General features: G+C 43.6%; 1 protein-coding gene across 2 annotated transcripts in view; it reads left to right on the top strand.

Moving 5' to 3' along the window:
- EFNA3 (ephrin A3) overlaps window positions 1-16,804 on the top strand; it is a 310,578-nt gene that overhangs the window by 284,130 nt on the left and 9,644 nt on the right. The window contains exon 4 of one of the 2 annotated variants that reach the window (XM_078671074.1): window positions 9,110-9,187. The exons of the other annotated variant lie outside the window; for it this stretch is intronic. Coding sequence (XP_078527200.1) covers window positions 9,110-9,187 — 78 coding nt within the window. The remainder of the gene's footprint in view (window positions 1-9,109; window positions 9,188-16,804) is intronic. 2 annotated transcript variants of the gene reach the window in all.

The raw sequence follows: 16,804 nt of genomic DNA, 5'->3' as shown, positions 1-16,804 counted from the left end.
CGTCACCAGCACACACACGCCGTCTCCTCCTTCACTGTCGTTGGATGATATTTTACAATCTGACCAGGGTCCCAGGGGTACGCGGACCAAGGATGTGCATGCTGCGCTGTCCAGTTGCCCATCTGCAAGGTATAGTGACCGGGCACTGCCCCCTCGCAGGTCTCACAAGCTACCTGTGTATCACGGTACACTCTTGTCTAGAGAAGAGTAGCTTTCCCTTTGGTGCTCAACGTCTCTTTTTTTGGGGGGGAGTTTTATATAGAGCAAACTCGACCCGAAGGTATCAGAGCACTTTACATAGCACCAGTTGTGGTACACAAGGACACATTCATTTTGGTAGGCACGGGGAGAGGAGATTAAATGATTTTACCCAGAATCACAGGATGCTCAGCGTCCCTGCCGAGACTCGAACCCGGTTCCCCAACTTCGAGGCAGGGGCGGATTGGCAAGGCGGGCATTTGGGCATGGGCCGAAGGGCCGGTGCCTCAGTGCCCTCTGTGGGCCGTTTTTTTCTCCCCTGTCCCAGTCCACAGAGAGTGGACTAGGAAAAGGGGAGAAAAAAAACGGCCCACAGAGTGCACGGAGACAGACAGAGAAAATGGAAGCAGCCTCGCTCTGCGGCCGGACAGCGATTGTCAGCTATGTGGCCTCTCCTTCACCCCTGCCCTGCCAAGCAATCAAGCTGAGGCTGGGCTGGGGAGGGGTGATTGTTTGCAAGAATCGGCCTCCCTGGGGGCCAGGTGTTTCTCAGGCCTTTGAGCCATTTTCACCTCCGCCCCCCTGGGGCCCATGCAGCCCAGAAATGGTGTTAGTCTTAACACCTCGCCCACAGCCCTTCACATTCAGGGCATAGTGGGCGAGGAAGAATGGGTCTTGCTGTGGGGGCCAGGTGATGTTTGGAATTTTTTTATTTTATTTATTTATTTATGCGATTTTATATAGCGCGGACTTTACCCGAAGGTGTCAGAGCGCTTCACACTAGCAACAGCAATAATACATGAGGAGAAAAATTACAAGTGGACAAATTACAAAAGCAAATGTTAAGTTACATGAATCAAAAGTGACAATAGTGAGCAACCAAAATACATGAGGTAGCAATCGGTACATTACAGGAGGAAAAAGAGATATGTGTGCAGGTTACAAAAGCGTACAAAGTACAAGTAGAGGTATAATACTGCAATAGAAGGCAGACACTCCAGCACAAGAACAAACGTTACGTAGGCAATGGTGGCACTTGTGCAAGTATCTAAAGCAAACAAAAGTGAGAGGTAGCATACAGTGTGATACCAGAGAAAAGTGACGTGTGCAAGTTACAAAAGGGTACCATACACAGGTACAAGGGTAATACTACAGTAAATGGTAAACACTCAAACTGCCAGAACACACTGGAAAGGCACTTCCCATGCTCCAGCTTCACCTCAGCCTCCCCCTGGCTACCTGGCTACCTTGTATGACCCAGAAAGCTGTGTTTTGTGCTCCCCTGCCAGGACATTTTCCTGAGGCCTGGAGGGCTGATTAATTTACTAATTGCAGGGGCCTTACCTCTGTTCATGTGCTCCTGAGCTGAAGGTCTGGGGAGGGCTAAGTAGGTTAGTAATAGCAGGGGCTATGCTGCTTTTCAGGTGCTCCTGTGCTGGAGGGCTGGAATAATTTTGTGACAGAAAGGGGCCTTGCTATTTTTTTTAGCTGCTCAGCATGTAGGCCATTGTCACCTTGGCCCTGTGTCCTGTGCAAGAACAGTATCCTCCCACTTTCATTCCTTGTCTGTGCAAATGGTGTTTCATGAAAGGGCACGCCCCTTGAATGTGGGCCACGCCCCTTAAATATGGGCCACGCCTCTTGAATGTGGGCCACTTTTTTCGTCAGTGCCCGGGCCGAATTGTGATCCCAATCCGACCCTGCTTCGAGGTCGACCACTCTGACCATCAGGCCACACCCTCTTTCGTTACACGACAGCTGACCGCTCCCTCACCTGACCAGTGTTTGTAGAAGATTACGAGAAATTACAAAAGGATGGGGCTATTGTTTAAAAAAGAAAAAACACATTCCGTGAATCACTAAAAACTAGTCGGTAAGCCTGATGACTCATGGGTGAAGAACCGGAAGTTGTGCCCTGGAATCCGCGCAGGTGAGCGCCGCTGCTGCCGAGCGCACTTGTCTGACTCGAGTTGTTGGCAGCTGAAGCCCGATTCCTCTGAAGGCTGGCATTTCACAATCCCACTCCAGACCCGAGCCTGCTGTGCGCATCCTGAGTGTACATGCTTTTTTTCATCACTGGAGCGGACGTGGCCAGGCCGTGTTGTCTGGTTACATTGCAGCAGCTTGACTCATTTTCAAGGGCTCTGCCTTACCTGATGGGAGCAGAATTGGCTGCCAATGAAAAGTAAAGGAAGGCCGCCCAGGGCTGAATCTGCAGCCAGCGAGGCTGATGGCAGCCGGGGTATTTGAGCTGGACCTGCCTGTGTCATTTTACAGAGTGATTAAGGAAGGTTAAGTGGCTCCTTTGAGGATGAGTGTGTTTAGAGAAAGTTAATGCTGGAATTATTTTTTGGCACGGGTCATTAAGTGCCTCGGATTTATAATACCCCGCACAGACTTAGCCCCAGGTCATTCGCTCACTTATTTTTCTGCCGTTTACAGCAGCCTGAAGTGTACCGCGACCCAACGTGGTACCCATAAATGCCTCCGCTATAGAGGGGTGCCTCCTATGCCTTCCTCTCACACTTTGTGGTTTGAGCTGTTGATTTTGGAGGGCCTGAACCACAGTGCCAGATCTGGAGTCACAACAGCCATCGACCCCCCCCCCCCCACCCCCCCCCCCCACCCCACCCACCCAACACTAAGTGGCTGGAAGCGACTCTGTGGCGTAAACTCTGATGTGCCATGTGATGCTGATCTGAAGAATCAAATTATCCCTTGGAATTTGCTGTCTGGTGCGTGCGCTTCTACGCAGAGCATCGACAGTGTATTTACTCCCCAGGTCACTCTCTCCCCGCCAGTCTGACCGGGGATGGTATTTTGATTCCTTTCCCCTTACCCTTAAAAAAGGAGAAACTGATTTCCCTGGAAGATCACCCATTCAAAGGCCTGAATTTCCCCGCTCAAATCATAGTCTGTGCTGGGGTATGGAGCTAGATCTGCATGGCTTCTCCATGTACCACACAACCCTAAAGTCCATCATAGGATCACTAAGGTTTTAAAAGTGTAGAAATAGTATTTTCATAATCTTGCATGTTTTGTTAATTTGTTAGCATTTCTCTCTTGGCTGACGGTAAGTCTCCATTCTGGCAAACCACATTGTCAGGACTAGCTTCTCCAGCTCGCAGGCACACTGCAGCGTTGTGCCAGTCCAGATCTGTCTTAATATGTGGGGCCTCGGATCAGAAGCCAACAGAGGCATCCGCTGTCCGGCTTAGATGCAGCTCCCTCAACAATCTTAACTTACCATCGCTTTCAGAAATGCTCGCTTATTTTACTTCTCCCCGTCATCAGAGTGAAGTGTTGCAATGAACAGGCCGCAGGTCATGTGATAGTCAGTACCACGGACCATCCTGCAGCCACAACTCAGGCTGATGACCAAGTATAATTATTTTTTGAAAGAAAGTGATTGTTACTTTTCCATCAGTAAATATCCTGGTGCAAGCCACGGATTGCTCTCTCCAGCATGGTCAGCAAATGGAGTAGAACTTTCCTCTGTTCCAATCACTGACTAAAGCAGTCCCTGAATATAGACCATACACTAATGAAACTGACTTAAGCATTAGTACACGTTATAAGCTATTTAAATTAAAACTATGCAGTATAGACATGCAGAATATGTGGAGGGGATCTCTGACGTGGTTCTTATCTTTGCTTCCAGTCATTCACTACAGCAGTACTGGTGTAAAATTCAAGACATATGGAGTATTGTCTTGGTACAAACTGGTTAGTATACAAATTGACTTTTCTCTGAATTACTATTATTGTTGCTCAGATTTGGATTACAGGGAACAGATTGAGGGCAGTCCCCAAAGTGTTAATAATGGACTATCACAGATAATTAAATGCCTTCTATTCAAGAGAACTATATACTGACTACGAGGAAGATAAAACTATGGACCCCTTTTCTCAGCCATTTGCATCCCATGTTCTAGTTATCTTGTAAAAGCCGTTTATAATGCACTTTATGGCTTTCCTTGTACATAGAGCTGAATTTGTTTGCGTGTGCACTTGATTAAATAAATCCAGGACTTTTGTGTGACAGCCTAATGCATTCTGGGTGTTGTAGGCTAGTTTTGGCTATATTGTACTAAATAGACTTAACACACCTGAAATCCGTGATTTGCTCAGGATTTGCAACCGTGCCCATGATGACCTGCAGTAAGGAGGTCACACTGGTTTATCCCAAAACAAATTGGACCAGTTGGCATCAGACAACACTCACTACCCTATGAAAGCCACCATTGAGTATGGGCACCGGGCCTTTCATTGCATTTCCTTAGCTTCCATCTATTTTGCAAAGGACACGGTTGCACAGAAAGGCTAACAGCATTCTCCATTATGCACCTTGACAGTCTGGACTGGGAGGGAGTCTCCCAGTGTTTTATTTCAAGATGTAGGATGTCACTCGAGTTATCTTGTCAGTCCTTGTGGTGTCACTCTACGGACTTCTATTGTATAAAGTTCTATTCATGTCTTCGACGTCGAGTGCACTTTTACTTGTTTTGCTAAGTGTCACAGGAAAGATTTTACGCCTTAACCCCTTCGCTGCGGGGGTTAATCCCCCGCTGTGCTGGGGGGGAGGGGGACGCGCACAGCGCCCCCATGCTCATGACGAGCTGAGCTCGTCACAGGTGCATTACCTGCCGTGGAACGCTCAGCACAGCAGAGGAATTATCCCCGCGTGTGAGCGTTCCACGGCTCATGACGAGCTGAGCTCGTCATGAGCACCGGATCGCCGTGGCTCATGACGAGCTCAGCTCGTCATGAGCATGGAAGAGGTTAAGAGAAATGGCTCTAATGTGACCCATTACCAGGTCCCTAATCTTGACCGTGTACTCTGTTTGATTTAACTTTAATGACTTGTATTGTATGAAGTTTATGCATGCTTTCGCCGTATGTACAGCACTCTGATGCCCGCAAGGGTCATCTTTGCGCTTTATTAAACTTTCTAAATAAATAAAATCTTTTGTCAACAAACACTACTTCAATACTCAGGCGTCTATCGAGTGCAGGTCCTGAAGGTACAACGGTTAGTACTTCTTGGGGGACACCTCCTGCAAAAGGCTGGCTTTATTTGCAGTGATCAATAGTCTATAAGAAAGGTGCAGTGTTTATAGGTCTTGATGAATCAGTCCGAACATTTTACTATAAGTGGACACGGGGATAGAGCCCCAATTCCCTTAGACCTCCTTTGCAATACAAATGTTCCATACCTTTCTGTATGTTTACTATAAGATAGATGGCCTGTCTACATTGTCCACCATAATCATTGAAAACACAGCAAACATTTATTTATTTGAAAAAAAGACTCTTTCTTTGTATGCTAGAAGATTCTGTCGGGTGGTAGAATGCAATTGCTAGTAAGTAACCGTGTTCTTGATCCTCCGCCGGAGCCTGGGTTCCCGTCTCAGGAATAAAAAGATTATTCGTAGTCCCAATGACATCACATACATCATCATTTTGGTATCATCAGTGGCACAGTGTGTTTTGGTCTGAAGCCATTAATATTCATTTGTTTAACATCTCTCCTTTAAGAGTGAATATGTAGAACATTGTGCACTCCCTGTTTCAAGCCTTCAGAAGTGGCCACATTAAAATTGAGTTCGTGTTGCAGACTTCATCTTTGTTACTGTTAAACTGTGAAGTGGAATATAAACTGCTCTGGTGCTGTAGATGTTTCCCAGTGCTGCTATTTACCCTTTCCATTTAAATTTCAAATATCGTGATCACTGTGCAAAGTAGGTCGGTCTTGCCAAAATCTTTTCCTAGAGCCTTTCTACGTTATGGCTGATGTCTTCAGTGGATGCTCGCAACTTGTGGGAGATTTTCTGGGGGAAAAAACTTGGGGGAAAAAACTTTGTGGAACAAAGAAAAATAATGCTGCCCATACTACTGCTATTTCCTGTCGTATCACGGATTGATTAAACCCACTGTTGCTCAATATTGTTCAGATTATTGACTTGGAAGGCAGCTTCCTCTCTCCTGTCACCCAGCTCACTTGAGTCTTTCTCTGGATCCAGCCATTCATTAGGAAAGTCTTTTTTGAGTTTCACAGTAATCAGTAGATGTCAGTTCCTGCTTTTATTCTTATATCAACGCATCTGAGGCTTGAACATATTGTGACGTGTTGAGAGACAACAAGGGCATTACGGTTTTGTATTGATTTATGAAGGAGGATATAGACGGTGTCAACTCCATGTGATGACTAAAATTTGCTTTAGAAGATGGCCACCAGGTAACATTCAGCGTCCTGCGTTATGACCGACATTAATTGATCACACTACTCTTCCAATCCTTGTAGATTTTATTACTCCTCCATAAGTGTTAATAAAGTTTGCTTGAGTTCTCTGAAACCTGTTGATACTTCTCAAATCTCTATGCATGGCTCGGCATTGGACTAATGCTCATGGCTGGACTCAAGGTTTAGTACAGGGTAATAAGTTTTGCGCAGGTGGCAGCCAAGCTTGGCATGGAAAAGCACTGTCTCTGAATCTTTGTTTTGTAATCGCTGCCCACAGGTTAGGGATGGGAGGGGCGAAGCTTAGCTGTAGAGTTGTCCATTTAAACAACTCGGCTTCTCTCTTTAATTCTGGACGGCAGTGGGCGATATCTGTGCTTCTGAATGGGTTTTCAGATTTTAAAATGAAAATAGAATTGGAATCAATCAATCAGATAGTATTTGTAGAGTGCAAATCACCCCTGAGAGTATCCAGGCGCTGAGGAGTCGTGAGTCGAAAAGCCAGGTCTTGTGTCCCTTTCTGACATCTATGAGTGAGGGTGAAGTTTGCAGGTGGAGGGGTTGGTCAGTCCAGGACTTGGCATGGGGGGGGGGGCTTGTATGCACATGGGGCTTGATACGGGCTTCATTGCGCCACTGGCTGGCTGAGCCCGTAAGTATGAAGGCCTAATACCAAAATTTCAACAGCTTTATGTGGCAAGTTGAGTGTCCGTATTCACAGGTGAGTAAACGCTTCTTTATTCATACTTGATGCGGTTTATAAACTGACTTCTGAACATGCGTGTTACATTTTGCAGTGACCAGCAGTATGCACATATAGGAAGCAGTCGGGCCCTATAGTGTTGGCCGGAAATGAAAGCAATTCTGAGAGATAAGTTCTATCCTTACCTTTTGCACTAATGCCAAATGATACAAAGTTGGAATGTCTCCTGAGTCAGACGTGTTCCAAAGCAGATAAACTGTACTCTTCAGCTCCCGCCAAGCACACTCGACAAGAGGCGATGGCGCTATCCCAGCACTCTTGGGTAACATTCCGAGGAATGAGGTGTTCCAAGAGCTCCTCCACCGTCAGTGTCTGAGCTCATTGCTGAGAAACCCGCCTACCATCCTTTGGTAATACTTGATAAACTTTACTGAGTGTGGAAAGCAAACTTCCTCCCTTCCTTTGGAATGCGTAGGTTCTTTTCCTCAATCTGTTCTAAAGGAAGCTGAAAATAATCAGCTGGAAGATGTCAGTTTAGGGCACGTTGCAACCCCATACAGCAAGATTCTATAGAAAAAGTTTCATGCCTGAATGTGGTGACCAGACAACCCTGATTTTCAACACACACCCTAGCAAATTTGAGCAGATTTATTCCATAACCCGGTTTCCAGATCAGGGCGACTAACACACAAATATGTTTTTTTTTGTGTGTTCCTGCACAGAATTAGTAAGCCCCTAGAATAAAGCAATTTAGCTAACACAAGTCTTTGCATCAAAGTTATATTTAATAACCCTTTGTGACACAGTGGCTGTGTTTTGTGTGTTGGAGAGTGCAGCCCCTAAAGTCATTATGTGACCATTGGTTTATGCAAAATGTTATTCCTACTACTTTGTTTGCGCAATGTCCCTTTGTTTATTGGTTTTTAAATTCTGGCCACTTTATGCCTGAAGTTCAATCTGTTATGATTGGTATCCTGAACTGAAAACATTTATAGAGGAAAGTGTTACTCTGTTCGAATACAGGTAGAATCTTAACGAGGGTGCAGAGGTTGAGCGCTTTAATTCCAGAAATCAGAGTGCGGGTGGAAGATGAGGCGGTGATAGGGTTGTACACATTGCACCATTCAACACAACCCTCTTTTGCTAGGTTGCACAAGTTGGCACCGACATTCCTACAGCTAGTAATTTGTAAAGTAACATTACTTAGAGCAAAGGCAGAAAGGACATTAGCAGAGGCAGTCATAATACAGGTTATACTTTTTCAAAAGTGATGCATGTGCTCTATGGGCATGTTTTTCACTCTGATTCATCTGCTCATCACTGGTGTCTTTTAAGCAATACATCTCTCATTCGCTGATGCCACGCACCGCGCTGCCCTGCTTTTACCACAGCCCTTCTGCTTTGTGTTCTCCAATGTAAATTGTTGTGGTCAAAATGTTTCCTGTAGTCTTGCAGCCCTAGAAGCCCATCAGTATCTTGTTTGAGAAGGTGCTTGTCAATTTGTTAACAATCCCCAGTTTGAGAAAGGATTCAAAAGTCAGAATTCCAATTAGTCAGGAATGTATTCAACATGGCCGCTTAGTGAGGAATGTATTCAACATGGCCGCTTAGTGAGGAATGCATTCAACATGGCCGCTTAGAGAGGAATGTATTCAACATGGCCGCTTAGTGAGGAATGCATTCAACATGGCCGCTTAGTGAGGAATGTATTCAACATGGCCGCTTAGTGAGGAATGTATTCAACATGGCCGCTTAGTGAGGAATGCATTCAACATGGCCGCTTAGTGAGGAATGCATTCAACATGGCCGCTTAGTCAGGAATGTATTCAACATGGCGGCCTGAGTGATCTGTCTTACCCTGGTGGCCGCTGCCCATTTTCCCTGCCCAAAATGATTCCCGCTTTGACTTGAGTGTAGAGTAGCGCTTTGAAAGCTTGTGTATAATTATTTTCTTCTTATTTCCTTAGATTCGTATTCCAAGGAAAAGTACTCTCCGACCCTCCCCCAGTTTACAATAGGACCAGAAGTAAAGATTGAGGACTTAGGTGAGTGTATTTCACAATTTATCTTCCCAGTATGCAAATGTTGCGTGTTCTATACTGGGGTGAGGTAGAAGACACCCAGGTTTCCTTTTGACAAATTTTCTTGGATCGCTGCCGCCTATGAGCGTCTCTGTTCTCCACCTGGGACTAGAAGCTGGTGTGAGTGTAGGGACGGAGATCTTCGTAAGGTGGGCGATCGTGGCTCTGTAGTGCTTAGTTCAGCTTCTGCTGCTCCAGAGTATTGGTGGTAGTGAAAAAGTAAGACTTCCAGGAGGCGGAGTGTTATTCCATTGCCAAGACATCTTCTGGGAGACGTCTCTTGCACATCAGTTGATTTTTGGTCCTTTGCAGCCAAATTCCAGGCCCAGTCTTATTTCCAACTTCCACTGGCAGAGTTAAGGACTCACATTTTGAAGCCGTCCCTGCTTTCGACACTACAAGAGTAGTACTCGTTCCTCGCGAGCCCTGGAATTGCACAGCTCTTTAGCCGCTTACGTGTAAAAAGATCCTCGCTTTCTTAAGCTGGATCAGACAGTAAATCCTTTGCGTTACAAGTTCATTTTCTGGAGTTTTTTTCTCGAACTTAAGGAAGGAATTATGGGAAATATGTTGCCCTTTGGCACACTTACAGCTACATTAGCAGTGACTAAATAAAGAAAGCAAACAGCAGGTTTGTTTACCCCCGTCCGACCCTCCGCGTTATTTGTTTTATAATTTAAAATGTTTGCACAATTCTTGGCATTGAACTCAATTTCTCCTTTCAAAGACTGTAAAAGGGGATCAGACCAGGAAAGCCATTTAAGAAGCTGATCGTTAAAACAAACTTAGCCAGAGCTCTTAGCAGAACAAAGCTCATCTTCCCTTCCAAGCCCTGCTAGAGGAGTCAGTGAAGGCGATGGGCGCGCATACCAATGAGCTGTGGCAAGGGTGGCTGTGCTTTTCACTTCAAAGCCTCCTATTTTGGTTAATTTGTTCCTGTTTCTAAAACCAAGAGTTCTATTGACTACATAAGGGTTTTTGGTTAGACTTAGAAGGTCCTCCTTTTAAGTGTGAATACAATATTTATTTGTTTTTGCCATGTTGTGGCCTTTGTCGTTTTGCTCAGATTTGCCTTTTGGCCAGATTTTTCAGGTGTATTCAAAATAGTTTGCTCTAAATTAATGTCCTCGCCGTCACAAGGCGAGGTTATAGTTATAGGGTTGCCGCAAATGGATGGTTGTTTTAGTTTAATATTCAGCCTTGTCATCCACTGAGCGACCATCTGGCCCCAAAGCAGAATGCCCGAGTCTGGGATGGGAGTTCTGTTTACTGCCCACCTATGTGTCATTATCTTTCACTGCCTTATCAGCCTGCAGTTTCTTAGGGATTTTGAGAGTAAGTGAATGAATACTGTTGTTTCTAATGCGATCTGCTACCCCAGAAAAGGGTCCTGGTGCTGAGGGTGAGGGGTGTACCTGTTGTGTGCAGGATACTTGATGAACTCAGATGCTGAGGCTGTGGAGGAAAGGGGATACAGGCACCCTCACTAAATATCCGGCCATCTGTCCATGTTACTGATGCAGGACAGATTTACTGAAATGTCTCAAAGGCACCTGGAGGTCTGTGGCTGAGTTAACAGTACTTCATTAGTCAGTAAGTACTGGGCTGTAGCAATGTTTTAACAAGAGGCCAGGAGCAGACAAGTGCATTAAAGTGCCCTCAAAATAGATGCAGTCTCTCCATAAAGAGCACTTTTATGCACTTCATATTATAGAGTCCATTTCTCCTCTTTAGAAAACATCCTTGAATAAAAATAGAAAGCACAAAGGAAGACCATAGTGGTAAAGCCATAAATGTCATTTTCTGCCCCAATGCAATAATATCTGAATCTAGAGATTTTTCAGTCCGCTCTGGTGCTCCGTGGAGACTGCAATAAATGTGACATGCTGCTTTGTCCAGTTCAGACACTATGGTTGTGCACACGTCTGTTGTTGAATATCAGTTGAATAAGTCTGCCAAAAACTCTTAATTTCAGTTCAGATTTTCTTGAATTGAATCCAAGTGTGCACAGCCTTGTGATGCGTCTTCTATATAGAATACTTGTTAACTGAGAAATTGTAAGATCTGTAGGAAGTGTGGGGCATTTTCTTAAATTGTATGAAGAGCTTGTTTAGCCAAAAAGATTATAGTCTGAGGGATGGTCACGTGCTTTGTCTTTTGTGTTAAACGTTATGGATGCTTTTTAGTATTGGTGATGGTGAGTGACAGCTCCCTTTGTGTTCTTTGTATGGTACGGTGTTGTGTTCCGCAGTATTGTATCCCAGGTGGTGACGTGCTCTTCGAACAGATCTGGCTTCATGCTCATGTCACATGCTGGTCTCCCATCAGTTACCTGTTCCGCATTTGATGGGTCACTCCACATGCAGTTTTCATTTACTTGCCTCCATTCACAGTGGGCTTTTTGTATGTTCAACAGATACATCTCCTGCTATGCTGCTATTTTCATTGTGTAGCATGCTTTTCTGTATACAGCAATATTTCCGTTTGCACCATTATGTCATATGGTTATGTTCTAAACCTAAGTACTCATTGCAGGTTCCGCAGTTTTTCCTACCTGTGCCCGTTATATAGTTGTAGGATTCCATGACGTCACAGTCTTGAGTCATAGGGCTCTGTTGCGGCACTGAATAAGAATGGCCCATTCTTTTCTGATCCCTTTAGAAGCACAGAAATACAGCTGTTGTGGTGGTTACCACACGCCTCGCAATATTCACCAGATGCATTTTGGCAGGTGAAACCTGCCGAATTTTACCAGGGGAAAATTCCCGGTAAATTCAGGTACAGGCAGATTTTGATGCGCCAGAATCAGCGCGTTATGCCCCATTTTAAAGGGTACAACATGTAATAAGTGATTATTATCCCACCTTAGGAATACCAATCCACGAGGTGACACATTTTCAAAGGTACGATAATAATCATTTGAGGGCTTAAGTGTCCAATGATGTCAAATGATCCTGTATGGAATAAAAGTCAAATCAGACCAGTTTAAAGATCTGTGCTATTTGAGAATCATTCCATTATTTTATAGCAGGTACAATGAGGAGTATATATTTTTCAATAGTACATGACTTACAGTACTCTATAACACCGCTCTGTCCTTTTAGGGCAAACAACAATAACTAAACTCTACCTTTGATCAACTTGGGCCTCTGCTTAAAACTAGGTCCCTGCAGTCCATGCCTTTCCCTGATCACTCCCTCCAGGTCCCCATGGTTCTAGTGCTTTCTCTCACGTTCAGTAAAACAATCAATCAGGTTTTTGTAAAGCGCACTACTCACCCATGAGGGTCTCAAGGCGCTGGGGGGGCGGGTGTGAGCATGCCTCCAAAACCTCAGTACTGACTTTAGCAGCCAGGAGGTACTCTTTCCTCTTCGGCGTCTTCCTTCCTCGCATTGTGTGGCTTAGTCTTAGGAGTGACTATCCAGGTGGTCACGTTTATCCAGAGTTAGGCCGCAAGGAGTACATGTGGCGTAACTACTTCATGCACATATTTCGTGTATCCATTTCTTTTTTCAGGAGTATTCAGAATGTGCTGCACCAGTTCAGAGCTGACCCCACACTTGCCCCTGATCCTATTATCGGTTCTTTCTGGCTTCATCAATGGGTTTGGAGATGTTCTCCTGCAGCTAGTGAGGCTGGTTCATGCACATGTCTCCTCAGGCAACTATTGGGTGCCTCCGTACTCTGACCTCAAGCTTAGTCCTGAGGTAACCGTGCAGCCTAATACTGCAGCTTCTCAGAGGTACCGCTGTCGACTAGAACTGCACCTCCTTCCAAAAGGCTTAGAAGAGTCCATCGTCAGCTCCCGGCCACCACCAGCGCCACAACTGACATCATCACGCCGAAATGGCGCTTTATGACTCCACTGACGTCCTGAGTAGGCCCAGCGTCATTTAAATGACGCCGGAGTAATCTGAATAATTTTGGTCAATCCGCATTACTCTTTGACGTGAAATGACTGATAATTACACAATTACTTGTGCTCGTGTAATTATGAGGAATTTGGGTGGGAGAAAATCTACAGCGAGAGCACATTCAGAGATCACTGTGCCGCTCGCTATTCGTGCTCTACTGCATTTAGTGCTATTTCTTAATGCAAAATGCATCCTTGCATCCATTTTGGGTGCAAGGATGCATTTAGTGCAAAGCAAATGGCGCCAAATGCTGGGTGCACGTGTGGGGAACATCCAACCCAAGAGCACATTTAGCGAACACAAGAGACTGCTCATTCCTACTATTTGTGTTCTATTGCATTTAGCACTATTTCTTAGTGCAAAATGCATTCTCGTGGCCAATTTGATGGAAGTTGGCTTTTTTGCGCTTGAAATGGCGCTAAACGCAGAATTACTCCTCTCACGCGATTAAGCGTAATGTTGCAGGATTCTCGGGTAAACCCGCATGATCACACTACACTGAATTATGCGAGATACGCCCACCCATAGTCACGAGGTTTCACATATGGCGACAAAGTGGAGCAGGCACCCCTATCGGTCTAGGAGAGTTATTAATGAGTTTCTGGATCAAGATTATTCAGTAGGTGATGAATCTGCAGGTAAAAGTGTCCATCAGAAGTAAAGTGCCTCGCTAGCGAACTCTCCGACATCTAAGCCACATTCACTGCGGAGATCTTTAATGCTGAAGAACGGGAATGAGCAGATGTTTGATATCGGACTAATTATGTCGGATAGCAGAAAGACGAAAGGGCGAACCCACTGTCTGCATTTTCATTGCACCTGAGACCTGCAGATTCCCAAATCACACTATGTCTCCTCATCAGCAGCAATAGCTCACTTTGGTGTGCTTCAAAAGCCACAGACATGCCTCCACTGCAGAGGGCCTCTGGTACAGATCTCAAAGCCACAGGGAAGAGGGACTGAACTCCTCATGAGTGCTGGCCATTGGATAGAGTCTAAGTAACACTACACACTTGTGATGCAAGACCAAGGTACCAAGAACACAGTTTGCGAGGTCACAAATCGGGCCTTGAGGAAGCTCAACACTGGCATCCCTATTTCGCAAGTACCCGCATCTCTGTTTGAGACTTTTCATGGTAGACCACTTGCACAACCTCTTGCGTCTTTCTCCACTTTCCATCAGTTTAATGAAGACAGGACGAAAAATTCAAGTCTTCTGATCAGGACCCCTTTATCCTAAGAGAGCTTTCCACTGCAGATTTCTTAATTGATTAGGGTGTATACAGGAACTCACATTCTTCTTTGTCAATGGACTCCACAGAGAATAGACATTTAGACCTTCTACACAAGAGGGCCTACAAAACAGCCACATCACTTTGAGGAGTACGTTCTGCAGCTTGCATTGCTTGCTGCATCCATACTTACCATGACTCTGTGAAGCTGTTTGTCTTCCTGAAGATGGTACAAAAGACATCTGAGGAAAGCTTTAGTTAGTTAATAGTTGCTTGTGAATACATGATGAGCGCTGCCAAAGGCTTGCTGGATCTCCTGGACCATTGATACTGTCACATGGTGGTCTTGAGACATTTATCATGGCTGTATCCCAGCTATCTTACAAAATATCCAGCTTTATCAGTTCTCGTCTCCTTCCAATGTTGTTGTAAATTCCTTTTGCAGTGAACAGCAGCTATATACCATAATGTGTTCCTGGACTGTTTCACCAATAGTTCCTTAATAAGCTTTACCAGAAAGAAATCAAAACGTCATTGTGTTTAATTTGAAGGACACTTGTAACACCTTTATTTAAACATAGGTGGGGTGTCATTTGGAATTTAATATCAAACATTAAATACTCTGAACCCTTTTCCCCCCTTCCTTCTATCCTTTGTTCTTACCTTATTACTTTCCTTTCTTTTTTGTCTCCTTTTTCCTTTATTCTTTATTCTTTGCCTTTCTTCTCTCCTTTTTTGCATTTTTCTTTCTTTCCTTTTTGTTTCCTTCATTCCTTCTTTTTCCTTTCTCTTCCTCCTTTATTTTTATTTTGCCTTTTCATTCTTACCTGCTTTCTTTTTGCCTACTTTCTTTTTTCTTTTTTCCTTTCAACTTTCTTTCCTTCTTTTTGCATTCTTTCCTTTCCTTCCTTGTTTCTATTTGCATTCCTTATTGCCTCCTTTTCTTCCTTTTATTTTCAGCCTTCTCTTCCTTTTTCCTGCTTTGCCGTTTATTTTTTTGTATCTTTGTCTTGCCTTCTTTCGGAACTTCTTTCTTTGTCATCTTTAGTTATTTCTTTTGACCTTTTCTTTCCAATCTTTTCTTCTTTTTTTACTTTCAGTTTACCTTCTTTCTTTGATTCTTTCCTTTATTCTTGTTCCTTCTGTTTGCCTTCATTCTTCTCTTCTTTCCTTCTTTTGACCTTTTGCTCTTAATTTATTTTATTTTTCCGTCTTTTTTCTAGTCTTCTCTGTTTGGTTTTGTGCCTTCTTTCCTTCCTTGTTTTCTTTCCTGTCTTTTGTAATTCTCTGGTCTTCCTTCCTCCTTTCTTGTCTTCATTCATTCTTTCTTGTCTTTGTTCATTCTTTCTTGAATTCTTTCTTATTTCCTTTCTCTTCCTCCTTTCCTCCTTTTCCTTTTCTCTCTTTTGCCTTCTTTCATTTCTTCAATTCTTTTTTGCCTACATAGTTTATCTTCCTTTCCTTATAGCCTTCTTTCATTTCTTTAAGTTTTGTATTCTTTCATTCTATTTTTGTATTTTTATTTCTTGCCTTCATTTCTCTTTCCATTCTTTCCATCTTACTTTCTTTTTGCCTTCTTTCTTTCTTTCCGTCTTGTTCACTTCTTTCTTTCTATTTTCTGCCTTTTTTCCTCTTTTCTTTGTCCTTTCTTTCTATTTTCTGCCTTCTTTCCCTTTCCTTGTTTGCCCTTTTTCCATTTCTTTTCTACTTGCCTTCATTCTTCCCTTCTTTCCCTGTGTTTGCCTTCTGTCCTTTTGACTTTTTCCTTCTTTCTTTCATTCTTTCCTTCTTGTAGTATTTTCTTCTTTCCTTTGTTTTTCGTCCCTCCTTTCGTTTGCCTTCTTTTTCCTTTCTTTCTTTCATTCCTTTCTTTTTGCTTTCTTTACCTCTTTCATTATTTATTTTTTCATTCTTTTTGCCTTCTTTCATTTTTCTTTTCTTTCTTTCCTTTTTCTTTTCATTCTTTCCTTTTTTCTTTTCCTCCTTTATTTTTCTTGTGCCTACTTTCTTTTTTCTTTTCTTTCCTCATTGCCTGCTTTTCTTTCCTTTATTTTTTGCATTAATTCCCTTTTCCCCTTTCTTTTTTGTATATTTATTTCTTTTTCTTTCATGCCTTCTTTCTTTCTTTTTGATCCTCGTTCTTTTTCTGCCTCTTTACCATTTCCTTCTGTTGTCCTTTTTTCATCTTTTCACTTTTACCTGTATTTTTGTTTGCCTTTTCCCCCTTTTCTTTCTTTCTTTTACATGAAGCACTTCCACACATATAATGTAGTTCTCTTCAGTGCCAGGTATACCATGGAACTGTGTATTACTTTAAGACCGGATAAAACACTTTAGTCTTTACCCAATTTATTTAATGAGGGCCCAACAGCTTCCGGAGCAATAAAGTTTTGCAAAAACCAGGGCAAAACAAAAAAAGAATTGCCAAAAGGTTG

Source organism: Lissotriton helveticus, chromosome 12 (genome assembly GCF_964261635.1).
Source record: "Lissotriton helveticus chromosome 12, aLisHel1.1, whole genome shotgun sequence".
Classification (NCBI taxonomy): domain Eukaryota; kingdom Metazoa; phylum Chordata; class Amphibia; order Caudata; family Salamandridae; genus Lissotriton; species Lissotriton helveticus.
This window is presented reverse-complemented; position numbering and strand designations above follow the sequence as displayed.